Below are 24,102 nucleotides of genomic sequence, written 5' to 3' on the forward strand. Positions count from 1 at the left end.
AACGCAGCTGCAGTTGAGTTCATCGAGCTGAAAGTCACTGCTGCTAAATGTAGTAAATTACGCGCTGCGGCAACTCTGTGACAATTATAATTCGCGCGCGAAGGCTACTAAACTTATTATTGAATCCGAACAGTCCACGATACGTTGAACGCCAATGACGCCCAATAACCACATAGGAGCTTCGTTTGTGACACTGCACTGCGCTATGACACATGTGCTGTAGTTCAGTGCCGCAAGTGCCAAGAGTGTATCTATGCATTCACTTGCGTATAAAATGCGGAGTGAGGGGGATGGGGCGGACGGCGCGACAGCACGCATGTACAAATGCCTACAGCACCAGGTGGGGATTAACGCAGGGGCGCACTCCACCGTTCTGCATACGCGAAGGTATGCTTCGGGACGTAAAACTAGGAATTCGCTTTTTCCGGCACATTCGTCTTGCTCACCGCACCGCGAAGAAAAAGGAGAGCCACGGACAGGCTGAACGAGAAACGTGCTGAATTACGGTGTGATAGAAGCAGCTTTGCGTCCGTCCGGTTGCGGAGGAGGGGAAGTGGCACTGCTCTCCTGGTCGCATACACAGAGGGCGGCGACGAAGGGCCGGACGCTTCGGTACATGAAGACAGGTAAGGAGCGGGGCGCGCTCTGAAAAAGCGGCCCCACAAAAGATCCCGAGCACGAAGGGAAGCCGATGGCACAATGCAGCCGGCGGCCGATGACCACGCAGGTTTTTCGGCTAGCCGGCAACCTGCCGCGCGGCGCCAGAGGTCCTTTTGTGCCCCTGCTGCAGCGCGCCGATCATCCGTTCAGACCAGCCGTTCAGCTACCTGCGAAGACTGCCGCTCAAGATTCAACGCCTCCTCCCATTTCCCGCGGGCCCGGGTTCTTTGTGGGGCGCCTTGCTATTTGTGGCGCCCCATCGGCGGTGACTCGGTGCATTGCCGGCGCTGTCGCGTCGTGTCCCAGCCAGCACCGCGTGTCCACGGACTCACTCGCAGAAGCATGCACGCGCTGTTTTAGAGCACCGCCCCCGTGGAATGTGCTCATACATCTATTCCTGCGTCCTATAGGCGAACATCGTTCTGAACTGGGGCCGAATTCACAAACCTTTTATTCGTAAGTCCTGTTTGCCATTGGCCGGCCGCTTTCACTAATATGTCTGACATCAACATTGCCGCGCTCCTGCTCTTGCGAACATTTTTAGCGTAATAACTTTTTTTTTTAATACAGCCTCTGATCAGATCACACTTCCTTGCACACCATTCAATTGAAATGGTGACGAAGCGTCAGGAGAAGGAATAAACTTTATTTTAGGACAACAGATTTGAGACCTAGGCCTGTATGCCTAGATGGCAGCTTCGAGCCCTTGGGCCCTGGCGGCAACTTCGGCCTGCTGGATTGCCTTGAGTTGGTCTTCCGGTGCACAGCTGAGCAGCGCGGTCTCCCACTGTTCGCTGGTTTTGTTTGTTTTATTCTGTGTGGGTGTCCGAGGACAATCCCAAACCATATGTTGTAGGTCCGCCCTTCCTTGACGGAATCTACAGCTATCAGTGTAAAGGCCCTAGTAGTAGCGGTGGTAGGCCACCGGGTTCGGATATGTATCTGTTTGTAAAAGGCGCCATGACGTCGCTTACCGTTTACCTAGCGAGAAGTGTGCCGGGGGGAAATGGGCCTTTCCCAATTTATAGTGTTTGGTGATCTCGTAAAAGCTGGTCATCCGGTCTCTCTCCGTTCCCAGTATTTGCACGTCACTTCCTCGGCCTGTCAGTTCTCGAGCCAGGTTGTGCGCTATTTCGTTCCCGGGAAGGGAGGATTGTGCGGGTGTCCATATAATGTGAACGTCTCGATCTTCGCGAAAGTTGGTTAAAATTCTCAGCGCTTCCGGCGAGATTCTTCCTTTGGCATAGTTCCTGATGGTTGTCTTGGAGTCGATGACAACGATGCTAGCCTCCGTGGAGGCTATAGCCAATGCTAAGGCAGCCTCCTCCACCACCGCCGTATTTCCTGTTTTTTACAGTGCCACTAACTCTGATGTCACCCTATAGACACGTAGCAACTATCGACATGCTCTGTCTATTTGTGTACTCCTCCGCGTCCACATAGACCACGTCCCTGGCCCTACGGAATCTTTTGTGGGTAAAAAAACTTTTGCCGCGACCGCTTTTCTGAGCCGTTTGTTTATCGTATGTTAGTATGCTAATCGCAAAAGATGTGTCATTATAACTTCTTACTGGTATGGTTGTCAAGAATATACCATATACAATTAGGAAGACCTGGAATTTTTTGTCTTTCTAGTTATCACAAAAAATATGTTAATGCCAAGTAATAGTTTGCTGCGGAGTGCTTTTTAAGAAAATATATTCTGCTGTTTCGCGGTGTTATGCCGAGTTTCAATGTGCTGTTCCGGTAGAGAGCACGTGAATAGTGAGCTTCTCTCACGTTAACATTTCTGCCGAATGAGAAAGTGGTCGTCGGCCAGTCACTTCTCATGCTTCTGTTCTCAGGCTATTGAATTCCTCTCATCTGTGTTTTGTAGTTTCCTGCATTGTAAATGATTGTACTTGCATGTATACTTTCCAGTTCTTTCACTTTTCTTTCAATTTCGGACTTCAAGATTCATCTAGCTCAACCACTAACCGACTCAGCTTCACAGATGAACTTACCTATTTATATCTTGGGGATATCAAAGGGTGCATCCACCTGACGTCATATAAATAAAGTCACCCGCAGTGGTGGCTCAGTGGCTGTGGCTTTGCGCTGCTAATTACGAGGTCGCGGGATCAACTCCCGGCCACGTCGGCCGCATTTCGATGGGCGCGAAAGGCAAGAGCGCGCGTGGTTTAGGTGTGCGTTAAATGAACCCAAGTAATCAGAATTAATCTGAAGTCCCCCACTACAGCGTGCTTCGTAATCAGAACGTGGATTTGACACGTAAAACGCCAGAAATAATTGTAAATGAAGTCAAGGGTTAGATTCATTCTAGGCAATCTGTGCGCCGCCTGTGGCGCCCTTACCATAAAAATTGTTAGAATGTGTGCATGCAGGTGAAGCTTCTAAATAGTGGCATATATTTAAATGCTTTCATTGGGCTATCTGATCCTATGCTGTCTTACGCTTTTGGCAACACCAAGCATTTCTCAATAGAAACCTAGCTCAGTAGGATTGCTTTGCTGTAGTGCATCTTAGCCATGCAGAGAAACATACACATATTTAGTTGCAGAGCCTAATGTTTGGTGACAAGCAAGATAATGTGTCCACCACATAGAGTATAAAAATGATAACGTCATAAAGTGTAGATTATAATAAACACCGCGACGTGAATAGCAGCGCACAAACAACGGGAGACGTTACCTCGTACCCTTTACCTCGCAACCATACACTCAGCGCTGTGTCCGCTTGCCATTCAGGAGTAATCACTCTTTACCCTCCGCCCTTAGGCCACTGAGCGCTTCCATAAACACATAATTTTTTCAGTTTCGCAGCTTTATAGCAATACGAAACCATGCGAAAGAGAAAATGCGACACCTAGCGTTAGTCAGATTCTATGCTTATGCTCTATATTGTCATTTTACGTACCCCCTTGTCCCCATCGTAGAGAAAGTACATGGCTTCAGACGAGCGTCTCTGCATTTCTGCAAATGAAGTCCCTCCACCACCAAGCGGCATCAGAAGATGTCAACCAGTGTGGCAAGAGTGGCTTATTTTTAGTGAATCAGTGATACCCTTGAGGGAAAGTGCACACAAGAACAGGGACAAAAAAACGACAGGAGTAGACACGCACGGTGCTTTGTACAGCGTGTCTGGGCGTGTATTCTTTTATCCCCGTTCTTGCGCGGCCGTAGTTCCTCAAGCCCGCCGGTCAGAAGTAATGCGAAGGCGATTGCCTCACCCTTATGTGGTCTACTAAACGAAATAAATGACAATGAAAGTACATGTAAACCGTATTGTAAAGTTAAAAAGTAGTTTATTGCTTTCTAAGCTGTATGGCAATATGAACATGACATTTCTTTTTTTCAAGGTCAATCAACAAATCTGTGTAACAAACACATACATATGGAAGTCACTGTGGGTGCTGTGTCAACAGTCATAACTAGAAATGGCAACTGTCGTGACGGTGCACGGTACAATGGAAATGGCAACAGTGCTCCGCCACAGGCATATGATAATGAGAAGGCTGATTCCCTTTCGGGAGGAAAGATATCGTGTGTTGTTTACGTTTCAGAATTGGAAAACGAAATTCATGACTAGTCCTAACCGGATGACAAAATATGGGTGAGCATATTGTATGTACAGTTTGAAGTGAGCTCTTACTTTCACTGAGAAAAGAAAAAAAGATGATCGGTGCTAAAGCTGCTGCATGCTCAGTTTGAGACATGTGAGACACAGGCTGAGAACTGGACCTCTCATGCACCTATAAACAGCAAATGCCTGAATGTACCCCTCCTACGCTCGTTCCTTACCAGGTACAAGAAAAAGAAAGAAGAAAAAAAAAACATGGCACTTTGAGACACCACAAAGCCCGTACAGTTTACCCGCAGCGCTCAAGGCTTCGTCCGCAAACACCTGGGCCTGTATTCACAAAGCGGTTCGTACGCTAGATTTGCCCTAAAGAACAGCCGCTGGCCGAACTTAGCAGCGAACATATTAGCGTAGGCGGCCAGCCAATAACATTTGTTACGAACGAAAAGCTACGTGAATTCGGCCCCTGGGTCCGTATCCACAAAGCAGTTCGTACGCAGGATCTGTCCTTAGAACAGGCACCGGCGAATCATGAGAGCGATCATATTAGTGGAATAATGATAAGCCGTTCTTACGAACGAAAAGCTTTGTGAATTCAACTGTACAGCCGCCAACAGGCATTGAGTTACAGCGCTGGCAGATGTGCGCTCAATTGACTAAAGGGACGGACAAAAAGTACTGCGCCTCCTTTGGGGAACTCATGCATGCGGAATCGATCCTCATCGGTATTTGCCAGGCCTGAGTGAAACTGCGAAGAGGCTTCGTTGATGTTGACAGGGCACGCCTTAAGTCCTTAAGTATTGATATCTGCGAACAGGTTTGCCTAATTGCTTCCTTAGTGGACAATGCATACTAGCTGACGAGCTGTTCTGATGGTAACAATCTTTGGCAATGAATGGCAGTTACTCTTGCCCTTTGCAAGAGAACAAGGAATCGAGAATCGTAGCGAAGGAAAGAATGTGTTCAAATAAATACGAGACGACCCGCGACATGGAACTTGCCGGGCCGTTTCTACTGTCCAAGGCCTGCGAACAGGACGCGACTAGAGTCTGTACATGTCATAAATAATGCCCCAACGGAGCGCACCTAGGGCTTAGGCTGACTGCGGTTGAGCGCCGCGGCGGGGCAGCCACCGTCTTCGTGCTTGAGCAACAAGGACATGCGCGAGAAAGTACGGCTGCATGACTTGCAGCTGTACTTCTTAATGTCCGAATGCGTCTGCAAGTGGGCGCGGAGGTTTGAGCGGTCGGCGAAGGCTCGGCTGCAGTGTGGGCAGGCGAACGGCTTCTCTCCGGTGTGCGTCCTTATGTGGCCTTGGAGAAGCCAGGGTCGCGAGAAGGCTTTGCCGCACAGCTTGCACTTGCAGGGAAGCGTGTGCGTGCGGATGTGCATCTTGAGCGCGCCCAGCGACGAGTAGTCCTTCTCGCAGTATTTGCACGAGAAGGACTTGCTCGTGGTGGCGGAGCAATGGAACTGCCGGTGCTTGGACAGGCCGCTGTAGGTGGAGTAGCTGCGGTTGCAGCCAGTGCAGGGGTAGCGTGGCGCGTTCTCGGGCCGCCTCCGGGGCCGCTCAGGGGGCGCTGGCGAGCCACGCGACTCCTTTTCGTCCGAAGAAGAAGAGGAGACGCCAGACGACCACGAGGGAACCACGGCGTCTCGCTGGGGTGGGCTCTGCTTGGCCAGATCGCGTGGCGTCAGCGGGTGGCCAGCCACTAGAGGTGGAGGAACCATGGGCGCGTAGTAGTCGCTCGCGGCTGCCACAGGGTAGAGCGTGAGCGGCATGTAGCTGTGCGCCAGGTACGCAGGCTGGTGCGGCCAGTCCATGGTCCGGTCACCCTTGGGGGCGATGAGGGCCACTCCCGGTGGCGGTGTCAGGGCCACGGGCCGGTGAATGGAAGGGTACTCGGACCTCACGCTCGATTTTCTCGCCTTCAGGCTGAGGTCGAATGGCCGCGCGATATCTGGAAGGAGATCGAATTCTCATCAGCTCATGCACAGTCCTTACTGGCCTCATCTGGCAGTGTCGCATCGGCCCTTAAAGGCAGATGCGGCGCTCTCCAGAGAAGCATAAGAATGTATACATAGGAAGGCTGCGCTTCTAAAAATTGTCGCGTCAATCAGTTTGAAGCATGCATAACCGTTTATCTCAGTTTTGGCAGCTGGAAGCAATACTCGGCTTCTGGGATCCAGTGTTTGCATTAGCGTGTTTGACAGTAGGATATCTCACTTGTCACACATAGTGACAGAACCACGATAGTCGCACGTGGCTTTTCATCGATAACCGACCAACCGTTAAAAACCAGGTGCAAGCCTGTTGACGACGGCAGCTTATCAAACAACTCCGCAACCGACAGTTGTCTTTGCGGTGTGGTTCGCAGGCCCTGTTATCGGACACCTGCTTATCCAACGCGCGGCTCAACCATGGTGTGCAAACACTGCTGTGATTTATAGACAACTAGAAATGTCCCGACCACTTATCAGGGCGCATGCTTCTCTTCTACCCTTTGATGTCTTGCGGCGCAGCTACCGTCTGTGATTTGTCAGTCACAGTCGGCAAACCCCGCCGCGTAACATTTTTTCCAGGATAGTGAGCAAAAATACCATGCCCTGCTTCAGTACTAAAAGCAACGCCGGTGTTACCACTAGCCTTAATCTTTAGGAAGAGACCGACGCTGAGTTCATGCGTGGCCAGAACGCACAACTTAACGAAGGCCTTCCGGTTCTACACACACTATGAGGTTTTGAAACGCAAAGTCGAATAGCAATGAGCGTACGTAGAATCAGTGAGGTAAATTTTCCCTACCTGGTACGCAGCCATCGGAGAGCGCCGGTGACAACGCCATAGGCACCCGCACTATTGGCGGGGGCGACGTGCTGAGATCCTCAGCTTCGTGCGAAATCTCGTCCAGCCAGGGCCTCTTGACAACGGCTACAGGCCGCGACACGGCCGTAGCTCCCGCGTTGACGTGCTTCTTGATGAGGAACGAACGCGGCATCTTGTTAGTTTTGAGCGCGGTGAAGACAGGTAATCCGAGTCTGGCAGCGTGCGTCGTCTACAGCAGCGGCCACCGTGTCGTCATGAAGACCGCAACGAGCGACGAGGCGAACCTTCCGGCACGAAGCGCGCAAGCGAGTCTGGCCGCAAGCGCCACTGGCAGTGCTCTTTGAAGGTCCCCGAGGGGCAGGTGAAGGAAGTGGTGCCCCTCTCTTTCTTTCCGCCGTCGCCCTCACCCACCGGCCCTGCCAAACCGCTCCCCATATACGCAAAAGCAAAGCAAGACCGACGCAAGAGCGCGAAGCTTTATAAATAAAAGCGCTTCCGTCGCTCCCCTTCCCCCCGCTCCCTGCCGCCGGGCCAACCGCCAATGGGAAGCGCGCTGGATCGACCAATGACGCTGTGCAGTTGGCTTGCGCTAAGGCACGATTAGCGAACGTCCCGAGCTTATTGGCCGCTCCAGCGGCTCGTTCTTGGGGCTCGTGTTCGAGATGGAGCCACTCTGTCGCTTCCCTGCAGAGCGCCTTTCATGCCGTTCGTAGCGCGTCGGCGCATCTGAGAGATCGTTAATGATACGCGACGCCTCCGCGGCACGCACAGCGCTGGCCGGCCAGAGGGGCAGCCCCGACATGCGCGGCACGCGCCCGCCGTGGGGACACTCTGGGAGAGAGCGTGCTCCTCCCTCTCGCTCGGCAAGGGCTGCGGAGTACATCAACCTTCCAGAACGCGATCTCAACGCTTTCGTTTGCGAAAGGAAACAACGGACGCACCGGCTGCACGCTACCACGGTTTAAAACGATGTTCACAATTACCAGGGGCTGACACCGCGTGCAGTTGAGGCCAGGGCCGCTATTTTGTAGCGATGCCTTATGCCTTATTCTATGCTATTCTTATCATCCACCACACACGGCCGCCTGATCCCGTTGATAATGTGGGCAGACCGTCGCTCTGACCACTGGCCAAGCGCGAAAAGCCGGAAAAAGCATAGAATGGGAAAAGGTATCGCTACAAAATACCGGCCCAGTAGTTGGTAAAGGCGATGCGTCGTCACTTATTCACTCATGTAAGCAAGTGATTACATCTTTTGCCTCGACCAAATGGACACAGTAGTTCTGTCGCATTGCTTACGCTGCAAACATACCTGAACTCAACGTTTAGCAGAGCCCGACTGCTGAGTATCAAGGTGTGTTCAGTTATTTAGTGCATAGACATTCTGGATGTTTTACAAAAAAATAAAAAAAAAATCTTCCTGCCATTGCTACGTACCTGTGTGTGTCGTTTGTCAGTTATAAATTTGTTACTACGCACTTTAGTTATTTCACATATTTATGACCACATGTATAAACATATGGGGGAAAGCGTCGTTCATCCCTGGTTTAATAATGCTGATTAGGCACTGGAGATTATTTTTATTTGGGAAAGAACGAAAGCGCTCCAGTTCAAGCCCAAATAGAGAGAGAGCTGGAATATCCAGCACGTTAACTTAACGTGCATAACCACAAAAGCGTTTAGAACTTCACAATCTTACTTTTCAATCTTTCCTGGAACTTTCTCTTAGAACAATCTTCCTTAGAAATTTTCAAATGTGAAGTAATTCAATCTTATCAAACAAAGGCATCTGTGCTCCCCTTCAGCAGCAGCCGAAGAACGATCACGCTACACCTACAAGCGACGCCACCGTGGGAACTAACGAGGGTGCTGTGTATTTACTTTCCAGCAAAGGACGAGGCCAAGAGGAGCCAACAGAAAAATAATCCCTAGGGCCCGTTATAAGGATTCCTCTCGCCCGATTCTATTCCTTTCTTATCATCCACCGTTTACGGCCGGCCTGTCCCGGTGATAACGAGGGCGAAGCACCGCTCGGACCACAGATGAAGTGCAAAAAGGAATAGCACTCGAATTACATTATACCAGCCCTGGAATCTCTCCATATAGGATACCTCAAGGATACCTCGTCTTCGTGCGCGCAATTCGAACTTGCCATGTCCAATTTTCCCTTCCTTTTCCACTTCCTCTCCCCATGGTAACCAGCAAGAGGGGAGGTCCCCCGCGCGCGTTTAATATAAATAAAACATTTTTAGCAACGCCACTCGAGGTTTAAATCCTAATACCTCGATTACATTGTCGCACTGTCGGCTCATTCAAGCCGCCACCGGGGCGTGATGGCTGATTACCGAGTTACCGATCACAGAACGGACACCGTATTGTGGGCAGAGGGAGCGACACAGCAAAATCACACGACAATGGCCTTGTCGCATTCGGTGAAATTTGTTCTGAACGGGTGCAAGGCTCCTATATACTGTATACTAGCTTGCCGCTTAAGCTTCCTTGATTTCTATTCGTACCGTGCGCTGAAACCACTCGTTACGTAGGGGGTGCCCACTCTCATACATATATAGGTGCGCTTTCAGCTATACGTGTACGATAGAGTTTATTACTACGGGAGGGGGGAGGGGGGGACGTTCTGTTCTTGCTACTTTGGCCGAATAACCACAGTATATATTATATGTGGGCAAGGCCTACAAAAGCCCCAACACACTTCTTGAGGGCAACTGGGCTGTATTAGTGCTTGTGACTATACGTGACCACAAACCTTGCCACCGAAAAAGATTCCCGGCTCCGCCACTGGTTTCCGCCTACTCATCGGCTACAACACTACTTCAAACTTCGCATAAAAGAAGCCTCTGAGGCTATATGTGATCGGTAACTCCTACTTGTATCGTGAACGTGCAAGGACACATGCGGGATATGGGTGATTCCTGACGAAAAGAAGTGCATCCACAAAGAGATTTTACCGAGGTCGCAAACTACAATATTCAGATTTAACAACTTTTGTAGATCCCTGATTTCAAAAGAAACAGTACTTATGTCCCCGTTTACATCACTGTGTTGAATTTTTTTTCTCATGACCATGCATTCAAGAAATTTCCTATATTGGTCTCCTATCCAATCATGTAGATTTGCCGACAGCCTTTTAAGGTGTTTACGTAGTATTTTCCTGTGCAGAAGAAGGTGCGTCACTCTTTCATCAGCCTCTTCAGAAGAGAACAACGTGTTCTCAGTCTTATCTATAATGTAGAAAAAAACTCTACATTCCAGGCTGTGTCCAGCAGATGTGTGAATGATTTCATCAGAGTGGCATGGACGATCTTCATGGGTATAGTGAGCGGGTTGTTACACTTTATCTTATGCAATCCGAAACTTTCCACGCAATTAAAAAAAAGAAAAGAACGAGCTATCCTATAGGTTCGACCACTTCGTTTGCTTCAGAAAACAACGTGCGTCACTCGACGCTATGTACCAGCAGTGATACGTATTTAATTAATTATAAACCGAATAGATTACGAATCTAATAGTACCAGAAGCGAATCGAAGTGTGCGAATAATATACAGCCTTCTCACCATTAACACTGGACTGCATGACGCTCTTTATCCACACTTGGTCCTTGCGACCCAAAACGCTAAATTCATCATCATCATCTCACTATTAATATCAAACAATTTTCACATCCTGATATTCACAACAATAGAACGTTTCTGTCGATATTCTGCACATTATAAGGCATGCTTTGTTAAAAGCACAAAGGGAGCATTAGGAACAACTAATCAGTTTGTTCGCAAGCTCAGGGCTTTTCGGAGCATACACGGTCATACACTGCCGTATAAAGTTTATAAAGGAAGCCTTCTGAAGCAGGGTTTGTATATGGGCTAGTTGGTATTCAGTTGCAAATATCACTTACAGCGTCGTACATAGACAGGGACCAAAAGAACGACGAAGACAAGCGCTTGTCTTCGTCGTTCTTTTTGTCTCTGTCTATGCACACGCTGTAGTGATGTTTGCAAAGCCTTCTGAGACAAATAACATCTGTGAATGCCTTCGCGACCAAACCAGAAATTCTTGTCGTCTTCGGCTTTTGGCAGAGTAAAAAAACTCACTGCTTTTCCCCTCTGTCAAGAAGGATGACCAGTGAAACTGTGTATGTGGGCCCCTTAACGCCTGCTTCACCTCCACCGCGGGTCGATCCGGCATTTCATTACCTTCTGGATCGGCCCACGTATGGGGAGTGCTTAACGCCTGCTTCACCTTCGCCGTGGGTCGGCCCAGTATTGCGCTATCTTCGGGATCGCCCACGTATGAAAAATTGTTGGTCTACGTGCAGACGGGATCCGCCAGATCCTAGCCATAGAGAGCTTCCCTGTAAAAGAAAAGCACTTTTTCTCTACGTCGAATGGTCGCGGCAGACGCTGCCGCTATGTTGTATGAGGTATATGTTGCGAGAAAACTTATACATATTTAGTCCACTGAGAGGACACAGGTGCTGCATCTGAAAATAGTGCCAAAGAATACCCACAGTCGAATGCAAGGTCTTAACAAAATGTTATTGTGAGCGATCACAGTCAAGCCGTAGAAGTCTGACTTCGATTTCATGATTGATTGTGGCCAGTCGACGTGAAATATTCGAATGCTTTTCGAAACATATTGATATTTTCAAATAATAAATCGAACATTCGCACGCCTGTAACAATAAAGCCTATGCGTAACTCAGAATTAACTCGTAAATTCAGAATTCAGAATTAATTAAAAGTGAAGTGATTATTAAAACAATAAAACCGCTGTAGCTGCCTCTATCGAGGGCGGACACTCCAACTATGGTGTTGGGGGAAGGGAATAACAGAAAAGGAAGAAAAAACTGGCGCATGGTCATTTCTACGGCGAGGAAAAGTACAGGGACGCATAGAGTTTCCTAAAGTTACTAGGGGGAACTCTGGCGCTGCGATCGTTCAGCCACCATAGGAAGGATGGGTATTGCATGGATTTGTCTGATCTTCATGCTTGGGACTTCGGACGTTCTTGAGGATTCGCTCATTACGGTTTATCTGGGCCTAAATTGGCCTAAATTTGAAAGCAATATATACTTCTTTTTTAATGCAGAGGGTATATAATACTATGCTAGAACGCATAATCACTGCTGATTGCAGTGGTTACGCTTGTCCATGCGTCCGTGGCGTAATGGTTTCAATATAGGGATTCTGTGCTAGAGGTCCCTTGTTCAAATCCTGCCGTCGAACAATTTTAAAAATGTTTCTTTAACTATTTGTAACGCAGCGCTTTCTTAAAAATGATCACTTTGCAAAGTCACGAAGCTATTTAAAGACAGAACGACGAAGTTTAGGCAAATCCATGTAATTCCCATCATTCCCATACCGGTTGAACTGCCCTGCATGCAGCTCCCGTGGACAATAGCGTCACAGTGCCCTCCTGTAATTGTATTGAACTCTATGCAGGGTGGGCCGAGTCATTGTTCATCCGCCACACTTTTTTGGTGTGGATATTTAGTGTCCATGTGGACCTAGACTCGAGCGCCGAGTTGAGTGTCCTCTGCTAAGTCGAAAAGAAACTGTAATGTATTGATGTGGAGACCCGAGGGAATCCAAGGTCCTATAGAGAGGCTTTCTGCCTGGAGCAATAAGGCTCCTTTCGGTGTTGTGCGCTGGTGTCTAGAGATGTGCGCGGGCTCTACGCTAGTAGATTGTGGGCCAGTCCGGCCGGACGATGAACTCAGCACCGGCCGTCCGGGCCCGGCCGGACGTGTCATACCAGCAACCCGGCTCGTCCGATCGACGTCGGATACCTACCCCAAGCCGTGCTGTAGTAAATCACATGGTAACAAGGAATGAAAATGTATTTAGTACACAAACAAGCATGGTATCTCCGTTGCTAGTTTTACTTGTTAATAATTAGCCTAGAAAGCCGTAACTGCAGAGCGAAAACCTACTAATTGTCGTGAGTCGTGAAGAAACAAAAGGTTGTCCACAACGAGATAAACTTGTCTCACACTGACTGCAATTTGGCTTCCAAATTTCGCATTGGAGCTTGTACCGACCCTCTTCCAGTTCAGCTCTCAAGTCTTGAGTACAGCCCGTCGCCATCACAGACACCGTAGACGTAGGCGGACAGGCACTGGCAGACACGTCGATCGCACCGCGGGCAGGCGCCTGCGAGCGATGTGATATAACAGACGACGCTATATCTGCGCCAAATAGCCTGTTGGGTGCGGGCGTGCTGGTCACCTTGTATTTGCTGCTTACCTGACATGTGATAGTGAGCAGCATGCCTGCCCCCTATGCAACATCTTCTGCTATATCAAGTCGCCAGCCCGCGTCTGCCGGATACCATTGACGACATGCCTGCTTCACTTGCTGTCGCTTTCATTTCTGTATTGAAACTCAACCGACCCGCACTGTACGGCACCCTACATGTGTCGGGCAACTGAAAAAAACAACAACTTTAAAAGCAAGCCCGCTGCCACCAGTAAGCGAAGGTAGATGCCACAAGCTGAGCTTTCCTCATTTTGCTCGGTGCACCTACAGATAGTGCTGGATGGTGAGATAGGATGTGGCTCGAGTTTCGATATGTTACGTGTTCACTACCACAGTAATCCATTACTTCAACTGGTCGCCGGTGCAAGACAGGCATGTGAGCCTGTAGGTATAACCTCGCGTCATCCCGGAAGTGGAGCACTAGCAAGGATTTTGTTCCCAAGTCAGTCTCAAGTGTCGGCCCAGCCCAACCGATGAAATATGCCCGTTGACTCGAGTCCAGCCCGGGTCCAAATAAAGAATGGCCATGCTGCCCGAGCCCAGCTCGCAGTTCGGGCCGGCCCATGCCCGTGCTCCCCTTTAGGTTGTACATCCTTCAATCGCCCAAGGCTGAAAGTGCGCTTCCGCGCATCACTCCGGAGGCTGCCGCCAAGTCTGCACACGAACGGAAACGAGCAAAGAACAAAGAGCGAATGGCAAAGTGAAAACAAAAATGGGCCATGAAGTGGGTGGCGCAGTACACATATATGTTACTGGAGGCGCTTACGAAAGAAATGAACTAGAAAAAACAGAAATAAAAGAAGATTTTGACAGACGTTTCTGCAAGCGCTAATGTTCCCCGAAGTAATAAGGATGGGGCGAAAGGAGGTCCCATACCTTCTGCTCTCATGTCTACATCTCTGTGAAGTGGCGATGCCAGGCAGTGTCACTGATTTTAGCTTGACAGTGCGTGGCAGTGCGTGACACCACCATCTCGTGCTTCCGCGGTACATATTGTCCCGTAGATTCAGTGCATCTTATATGCGTTACCACAATGTGCGAAAGAAAAAGACACAATGACGCCGACAAGAACGTACTGCTCAGTCGAAGCTACTCTGCTTTCAGTCCGGTTTTTGTCGTGACAAACTGGTGGAGGTGCTGGGTAACATATCCATGTAATTTGACCGCCAGGCACTCCAAGCTCGGCACTCCAAGCCAGGCACTCCAAGCGAACACCAGCTCAAATCTTTCGAAACGAGGCCGAACATTTTGTCGCAGCTTCCACCTGCAACAAGTGCTACCTGTGTTCGGTTCTCTTTCAAACCTATTGAGGACGTCTACAACTACGGCATGCCAGACGAATGAGGCCGGTACACATCCCAATTCGCTACTGCCCCAATGGCATTTCACGCTCCGCACACTCCAAGGTTCTGTCACAGTGATATGCTCAAAAACGCCAACGTTTGGCTAGACCATGGAGGAAGAAAACAAAATAAGAGAGGCCCTGACGTCATGTTTTTGAAGCCGGAAATGCAGCCATGTTGGTGTGTCATCTCCCTTTGCGCCTCCAGTCAGTTCACCAGAGCAGATAGGCGCGAGCTTTGAACTTGCACTACTACGAGCCGCTGGAAGTGTGTGCTGCCGACGTGCGTCAGAACAAAGCCTACGAAACTTCTGTAATAGTTTTAGTGAAGCAGGCGCGCTTCTGTGCTTTTCCGTGGCACGTTGAAGAAGACGACGAAGACCCGCGCCGTGATTACTTGAGTGTGCCGATGCTGGCTGACACTCGCACTCACAGACCCTAAACACAACTCTCAAGCTCACACACCACGCTCCAAAGACAGCTTGTCTTGCGAACAGAATGTGCTGCGAGAAAGATACGGGCCGAAAAAATCTTATCTCACTTTTTAGAGGCTGAGAGCAGCAGCGAGGGCTTGAGGAGCGCGGTTGCTATGGTAACGTTGACGTTTGGGGTAACAGTCCCGATGCTCCTTTGCGAAAAACAGCACGTGACTTCCGCCACACTTTCTCCAACACGTCTGTGCTGGCCGGAGCCTCTCCGGGGCCTTTTTCCTTCCTCATGGGTTAGAGCATTTTAACCGAATGGCAGTACTCAACGAGTGGGAAGACATCATAAAGCCATGCGACGTCTACTTAGCCCTCGAAGACTCGGCTCGCAAGATGTTCAAGAATCATGAGACCTCGATTATAAGCTGGCAAGAATTTCTACGTCGTTGAGCGTTGTGCTCACAAACACTGTAGCGTTCCTGCTGTAAGCTGCTGTAAATACCATACCGCAGCGCCCACATTGATCTGAGCGAAATGACAGATAAATTTCAAGCTACGTACGCCGATGGTTTTCTACCGACCTCACCTCGTGCATCATCGAGGTGCGAAGCCTGCGACGCCGCTGGTGGCGCACATCATCGCCCCAGCATGGCGAGGCACCTGGTAGGTGCCAGGGAACTGTTTCTGTACGTCCCACCATCGTGTCGTCCCCGCGAATTGTTGAACACCGTCCGAGGAGCTTCAGCGCAATGCTAAACCTTGCTATCAGTTTCAATGTTCATCTTGTGAAAATGCCGCTTTTCCATTTTTTTATTTTATTTTTTGCAAAATGCCTGTCAGTTTTAAGAAATATTGAATTCTGGGGGTTTCATGTGCCGGACCCACTATCTGATAACGAGGCACACCGTAGTGGGGGACTCCGAATTAATCTTGACCGCCTGGGATTTATTTATTATTGCGATAGCAATTATATGGACACTCTCAAGGCGCATTTTTGCCGTCGTCGTCGCCGTCATGTTCCGTATAATGTGCAAGGGCGATAACACCATCCCGGCGCACCGTAGGCTGTATGTGCGAGTGGAAGCATGCGAGGGTGAGCCGACGCTGGCGGCTCGATCTCGCCCGCGCAAGGGAGGAAAGCGGGTAGGAAGCGCGCCTTCAGTCGCACGCGAAGCACCGCGGGGAGCGGCGGCAGGGGCGGGGGGGCGGCGTTGTACGTTAGCAGCAGCTGCGTATTGCGCCGCCGTGCGGGCCGTATCTTGAAATCTATCTGCGTTAAGGGCTGAGTCTCGGTGCACCGGCACCTCATACCTGTCTGCATGCGGTGTTCTCGCCGCTCAGTTTGTGTTGAAGCAATAGACAGCACGAAGGTCACTTCGCTCGCTGCTACTGCCACGCTTCCTCACGTCAGCGTTTAGACAGCGAGTATCCGCGGTCAGCGAGTGTGAAATTTTCATGTTTCCCTGCGCGCTGATATCATGCTTGTTAATTTAGTTAATAAGCGAATGTTTACAAGTTCGTACGGACGATAAAACTAGTGTCCTTACTTTGTATAGCTGTCTACTAATTTGCTGTCGCAATCGATCCTTCGCCTTTAAGGCGAAACTGCGAGCTTATTTATTTATTTATTTATTTATTTATATACATGCTGCTATCCTATACATCGGACATTGAATGAGTGAGTACAAAAGAGTACAATCAAGTAAAAGACATATTAACAAATTATGTGGTTAGGCAAATCCTTCACAAAAAATGTAAAAAGTTGCTGCGTGATTACATTTCGACTCGGCGCAGTGACAGTCCCTGAATCTTCTGAGGTCCGCATACTGTGTCTTGATATTCACCACTCCGGCAGGGGTGCACCCTGGCTCCCTAATATCAGACAGTGTTCTACAAGAACACTTCACCTTATTCGCCGCATTGCAGCAAAGGCAGCTGGAGCTCGTACTGACGCAACTCGACAACTAATACGTGCAGTCTTGCAGCCACCAATTTTATATCAGGCACAATTTCAACGGGTGACTTTGGCACAGTAGGCGTAGTTGGAGACAATTAACCGCGATGCTATGCGCAAAATCGCAGCACTACCCTGCATCCATCCGATACCAACCTTACAGGAACATGACCAGCTCAACACAATTACAGAGCTAATTATGCAACGTGAAAAAGCATGTGTAATCAAAAAGCAACTTGTTCCGGCTGTCATTGCGTTGCATGCTCATTTTCAACGCGGCTCCCGGATTGACAATCAACCCTATTCAATGCCTCCTTGGGAATTCACCAGCATCACAATAAGGGAACGAAGTTACGATGCAGCCATACAACAGGTATTATTGGCGAACACACTATCATCGATGCATCATGCGCTAACACCTGCAAAGTCTATTCGGATACTGCTATTCTACCACACGGCGGGAGGACATCGTTCCGCAGTGGTATACGCTTAATTTCATCAGCGGTCACTATAGCGTTATTTATCTATGGAAGCCATCCACGATACTGTGCAAGATTTCACATCTAAGCTGCCTACAATCAAACAACTAGATATCTTCACTGATTCTTCAGCGGCTGTTCAAGACATCAAGAAGGTTTATAAGCCGATGGAAATCTGCAGGCGAGACGATACACACTATATGAATAGTAAAACAGCTACTTGCGTCAAGGTACATTGGATTCAAGGCCATGCTGCGAACCCTCACAACATTGTTGCTGACCAGCAGGCAGGCTGCCCTCCTAACCCAGTTCTTCCGTCTATTCCCCTCACACTTCAACCCCTTAACTCACTCCGAGCCCCGTAAAAATTTTCTCCGACAGGACACAAGCGCTCTTATCCCCACCGTGTGTCTGCTCCCTCCCCCCTTCACCTTACTAGGACGGAGCAAGTTGTGCTTAGGAGGCTTCGGGCCGGGGTGGCCCTTACACCGGCTGTGATCTCAACGTGGAACTGGTCGCATTTACCACTGGGTGCTACGTGTCCATACTGCTCACTCCCAGTGATGGAGGCAGATGCGTGCCACCTGATATGGACACGTCCAGGCTTACAATCGGATAGCTCGCGTCTCCGACTGCAAGCCGGCCTCCGCTACAGTGTCACAACCCACTATGACCGATGGATACACGATAACACATTCCACAAAACTCTGCTTCAGTTCATACACAACACATGCCTCACAGCACACATATAGTACAGATATACACATCAAGAACCACGCGTCTAGGGCAAGTTTTTATTCCAATAAAAAAAAAAATTCAACACAAATAGTTCGTGCGGAAACTGCCGTAATGTGCCGTCTAAATTGTGCCACAACTCGACAGAAAATGGAAAAAAGAAATCTGATAACAATCTTAAAAAGAAAGCTATGAACTGCTTAATATTCGAGCGGTGTATCGGCGGGTAATACGTGCAGTACAACTCACAAAGGAAACGGGAGCGTCAGTGACAATTGACAATTTATGACAATTGACAATTTTATGAAAAGTGGAAACACGTTCACATATACGCCTGCACTCACTGTCGAGTGACAATAACTGACCATAAGACGATGGTAAGAAATGTCGGTCGTAGCGTTGAAACATAAACCTTATAGCTTTCTTCTGAACGTGTACAAGTCTATACTGGGTGTTTCAGCAAACATTTAAAACATTTTAATGATTGCCTGTAGCAAACAGCGCAATTCTAGTCCATAAGCTGGTCTACTCGAAGTGGTGGACATTACTTGCACAAAAAATTGAAATGCACAATCGACTAATTTACAAACATTCACTAATGAAGGTTTTAACAATTTAGCTTATGGCACATACCGCAATTTATAAATTCCGAGGAGTTCGCAAGACGGACCCACTTGGAACGTATTCTCAGTATCACACCAGCTTCGAAGTGTTAATTCCCCAATATTGCAGAGAACTGCATTGGTGTTCCAGTTACTTTTCTGCTTCAATGCATAAAACAACGTTTTGTTCAGAAAGTAAGTGGAACGACAGTCATTTTTACCGTAGGTTTGACGGCGCGTATCTCGCAAATGGTGTCATCTCCACAATGCTTTTCAAGAATATATGCCTTGCAGCCTCACCCGCTAGAATTTGTCAATTGCAATATGTACCGTAAGGTAATTTGTTAAAACTTCATTAGTGAATGTTCTTTAATTAGTTCATTTCGCATTTCAATTTATTTTTCAGGTAATGTCCGCCGACCCTGTATATCTTGAGCGTTGTGAGGCGCCCATAAAACCGACGCATATTACAGAACAGTTCTTAACTAGGATTTGTAGGCTGTTGGCTTGCAATCCCTTGTTGCACCTTTTAATGTGCGTTTAAGATAGTGCAGCTTCCTAAGGGCCTTTGGGTAGGATAAATCTATTTGCCTACGTCAAGTTCGAAGAGACGGTTACGCTGAGATATAATGGAATTCATCTACGTGTTCCAATTAATCACCGTCATTTTCATTCGGAAAACACGGAGGTGCTTCCTTGTTCGTGAAGGTCCATTGATATCGATTCCTTAAATTTAATCTCCATTAACCACGTGTCGCTCCATTTACAAAACAAGGAAAATAAATTATTCAATATTAGCTGGTCATGCGTATTAGTAATATTTGGTTACAACACATAGTGATCTGCATACAGGCGGAGTTTAACAGCTGCGTTTGAAGTAATATCGACAACGCCATTTATATATAAATGAGGACCAAAAGTGATCCTAAAGCTAACCCTTGGGGTACTCCGTATACGTCACGCGAACTGAAGATGATTGGCAATGATTCACTTTGACAGACTGAGACAGACCTAATTGTAGGTCATCTCCTATGCAGCCTGCTAAACGCTTTCCATGAGTGCCAGGTAAGAGTGAACTAAGTTTGAGGATCAGCTTGTTTTGACAAACGATATCGAATTCTTTTGAATAATAAATCAACATTGCGCCTATAGTAGACCACGCTCATTCAATGATGTAGCAATGTCGTGCGTAAATTCAATTAATTGAGACACCATGGAGGATCCAGGCCAAAAAACATGCTGTTTTCTAGAAAGAAAACCGTTGGTGGACAAATATGAAATAGGTTTATGAATAATATGCTCTAATACTTTGCAACAGCTGCATATCAAGAATATAGGTCTGTAGTTGGAGAAGATTCGTTTATCCCCAGGCTTAAATACTGGAACGACGTCGGCCGTCTTCCAAACTGTTGTTACAGATTCAGATTCTCGTGATTTCTTAAAAAAATACAAGCTAAATGTTTGGCGCACAATTTTGACCATCCTTTAAAAAATTTAGTGGCAATTCCGTCTGCACGAGCGCTTTTAGTGATGCCATTTTTGAAGAGACGGTTAACGACACCATTATATGCTATTTCCACTTGAGGGAAAAAAAGATAATTTGCTAAAAACCATGAACGCCGATGTTATGCCATGGGCATTTTCGCCCCTTTTGATATGCAGCCGCCGCGGCCGGGATCTAACCCCATACTATGCTACTGCGGCGCGTCAAGGAACTATTCGTTTAACGTCAATTTTGAATACTAGTGCTATCAAGCGCCATGCTTTGTATTATTGTTCGTTCGTTTTATGTTAATTGCACACCGTTATTAACAGAGCCGTGGCGTTGCGTGGACTCCACGCGCATGCTTGAAGAAAATGGCTGAGAACCTCTCCCGGCGTCGATGAAAATTTGGCCACGAGCGGCACTGTCTGCAACGCATTGATTGATAGGACCGGACCTGTTACAGACATAGGTAAATGTACAAGGTGGATACAGAGGCTCTAAGGAACATATAAAATATTAAAAGGAGATATGCAAAATGCTAGACTAAAATGTAGTAAAATTTTATTGTCGCAAGCAGGCTAGGTGGCTATTTGTCGTGGGCCCGTTTTAAAGGACACGCCAATAGAAATCATTTTCATAATGGCGGAGGCGCCTGGCCGACTACATAAATAAAGGTAGGGGGGAGGAGTAATGACAGCTGTCGTATCCTCACACATATGTGATTCCACACAGCAGTGAGGTGTTGCCGGGTCAAACTCCAATGTTATGCAATGTATTACAGAGGATACTCAAGCGTAGCTTTCTTTGCTTAACCTCCCTGGGTTTGGTGTGACGTCGTAGGTGCGTAAGTAAAATTTCTCGCCGACTCAACTCCTGGAATGGTGGCCGACAAAGTAGTGCCAGTGAACGCTCCTGCGCAATGAAACATTAAATTACGACATAAAACCTGTACATATGATGTCGCCTCATAGGTATATTTGAGAACACAGACCTCATAATGAAGTAGCGCATGATACTGATCATATTCTTTGATTCACTTAATAGGTACCGACGGCCTAGTTGGTGATCTATGACTTTGGTGAAGCAGAGCACTTCAAAAAAAAAAAAAAAAAAAACAGGAAGAAGACATTCACACAAACTTGAATGAACAGACGCTAGGTCATATCAGTGCATGTGTATGTCGTCATCATTCACACAAACATGAATGATGACGACATACACATGCACTGGTACGACCTAGCGCTTGTTCATTCAAGTTTCTGTGAACGTCTTCTTTGTTTTTCTTTCTTTTTTCTTTTTCAAGTGCACCGATTCACCAAATTTTTTACTTATTTATGTTTGGGCTACCCGTCTTTTGGGCCACTGGGTATTTCCCCATTTTGGGTGCCACTGTGGCACTGTATGACACTGTGACAAAAAGATTTTAGAAGTCTTAAATTTATATAGATGTATGTCCCAAAACGTCCTTTTAATTTTCTCACTAATTTTTTTTTTCTTTTTCATTTCTTGTTCGGTGTTCTTTTTCATATATATATATATATATATATATATATATACATACATACATACATACATACATACATACATACATACATACCAGGGGCGTAGCCGGGGAGGGGCTTATGGGGCTTCAGTCCCTCCCCCCCCCCCCCCCCCCCCCGAAATTTTTTCGTGCTGTCCATGCACCGCCAACCAAAGCAACCCCCGGCGCAGGAAATCATTCTGGATTTTGTCTAGAACGTCTTTTTGACGTTCGAAAAGCCATTTCACCGCGAAAGTTGCGAACTCTGGCTGGATTTAGCGAAACGCCCACGCACCGGGAGTCACATAATGCAAGCAGCCCCTTCCGAGCACAAAGTTTCAAGGACGTTTTGATGGCGAACTGGCTCGCCGCGGCATCTGGCGGAGGCCGCGGAATCTACACTCTATCATGAACTCTACTGAGCGCCTGGATGTAAATTCCGAAACCTTATGGGTATAAAGTTCTCATAAACTTTTCATGTGAAAGGTGCATTGGCATTTCCAAACGTGTGCTTTAGATCTTCAATTGCGGAACTTTGTAAGTTTAATGTTCCCATAAATATTTGACGCCATAGGTGCAGTAACTTTTCCAAAGTCGTACATCGGGCCATACAACGAGACAAGCCAAATCAACACACTATCTGACAAGTTGACGAAGCTCGCACCGAGGCCCGATGAGACGAAGCGTTGTGGTAGTTCATTTGTGCCGTCATGTCACATAAAAAAAATATCAACATTTCTTTTTCACCTGCGCCATAGCATCCAGTGAAGACACTAAAGCCAGCCAAGGTAACTACGTTCTTATTTATTTTTTTCTAATCTGACTTTTAATCGCGAGGACACATTGAGCCTCTTCAATTTTTTTTGTTCTCGCTCTCCAACCGGGGGCTGCCAGAGCCAGCCAGAGTGCATGCGTTTTTCTCGTGTTGCCCCGACCACCGCGCGGCGCACTCCGGTGCGCGTCGGTTTTCTCTGGCCGAGCGCATTTTCGCCTGGCAGAGTTTTGGACGCTTTCTAGCTAGCAGACGAGAAAAAGAAACAATGGCGGCGAGCCGCCATCACTGTGGGGACTCGACGGATTGCACCGCGTTCGCTTGAGCGCAACCTCTCCAGAAAGTCTTGTCTCGCCGGTGTAGGATACCGAGCAGTATGCGCATGGTTCTTGGTGGACCAAGCGTCTCGTGTTTTCTTTAATATTCCTTTAATAGCCACATTAGTTACCCAAAGTAGGCATTCGATTGTGACCAACATACTTTACCTTGCGTTTTCCTTCTTTTTTTTTTTTTTTTTCATTACTGCTCCCCCGCCCCACAAAAGGAAAAAAAAAAACCAACAACGTTGCGGCACAGCGAATTGTCGCATGGTGAAAGTTCTATTTTGTTACTTCTGCGGAAAGTAGTGGGCCATGGGACGCTTCAGCTGCCGGATACTCTTATATTATTGCGACAGCAATTAAATGGAGACTCTATGCGCATTCCTGCCGTCGCCATCGCCCTCATGTTCCGCATAAAGTCCAAGGGCGATAGCATCGTGACCGCGCGCCGCATGCTGTATGTGCGAGTGAAAGCGTGTGGGGCATGGGGGGAATGAGTGAGCCGATGATGGTGGCTAAGTCTTGTGTGCGCAAAGGAGAAAAGCGGGGAGCAAGCGCGCCGCCTTCCGTCGCGCGCGATACATCGGGGGAGTGGATGGAATTGGGTCGGGATCTGGGATTCTGTGAATCTCTGATTGCGCAACATGTTTATTTGCCTTGTCTGACCCATTATATACCGTAACTTGTTCTTAGATACGTAGATTTATTGGAGACATTACGTATATTTAGATATCTTGTTGCAAGGTTCTGTGTATGCGTGCAGTGTACTTTGTTTCCAGTGGCAATTTCTTGCCCTTTATGAAGCTGTATCTTCGGATTTGTATATTCCATTGTATCTTCGCATTTCTAATGTACGAGGGCGAGTCAAATGAAAGTGAGCCTACCCACCCCGCGCAATTATGGTTCTGTTCATTATCTGCAAGGTCTGCGCGTAGCACGCAGGCATCTCTCATTTACAAAAGTGACACGCAGGTGTGAGGATAAATGTGCCTTAATGCGCTCATACACTGGGTTGAACATGGTTGCGTGACGGAACGGACGCTCCAGAAGTTGAGTAGCGTGGTGCCGTGAGGTTTTTGACAGCTGTAGGTGTTTCCCAAAAAGAAATTAGGCACCGTATGGCTGCCGT

At 47.9% G+C, this 24,102-nt stretch overlaps 1 protein-coding gene across 1 annotated transcript; it reads right to left on the reverse strand.

The window, feature by feature from the left end:
• Window positions 1-3,944: 3,944 nt before the first annotated feature.
• Window positions 3,945-7,482, reverse strand: LOC126544061 (zinc finger protein SNAI2-like). Its single transcript, XM_050191265.3, has 2 exons — window positions 7,043-7,482; window positions 3,945-6,200 (listed from the first exon to the last, which is right to left on the reverse strand). The coding sequence occupies exons 1-2, from the start codon at window positions 7,233-7,235 to the stop codon at window positions 5,326-5,328; spliced, it is 1,068 nt and encodes a 355-aa protein (XP_050047222.1). The 5' UTR covers window positions 7,236-7,482; the 3' UTR covers window positions 3,945-5,325.
• Window positions 7,483-24,102: the final 16,620 nt, after the last annotated feature.

This window comes from Dermacentor andersoni, chromosome 1 (genome assembly GCF_023375885.2).
Source record: "Dermacentor andersoni chromosome 1, qqDerAnde1_hic_scaffold, whole genome shotgun sequence".
Lineage (NCBI taxonomy): Eukaryota > Metazoa > Arthropoda > Arachnida > Ixodida > Ixodidae > Dermacentor > Dermacentor andersoni.

Coding starts and splice junctions, on each gene's coding strand:
- LOC126544061 (XM_050191265.3), bottom strand. CDS start 7,235: ATGCCGCGTTCGTTCCTCATCAAGAAGCACGTCAACGCGGGAGCTACG. Junction 6,201..7,042: donor CTCCGATGGCTGCGTACCAG/GTAGGGAAAATT, acceptor ATCTCCTTCCAG/ATATCGCGCGGCCATTCGAC.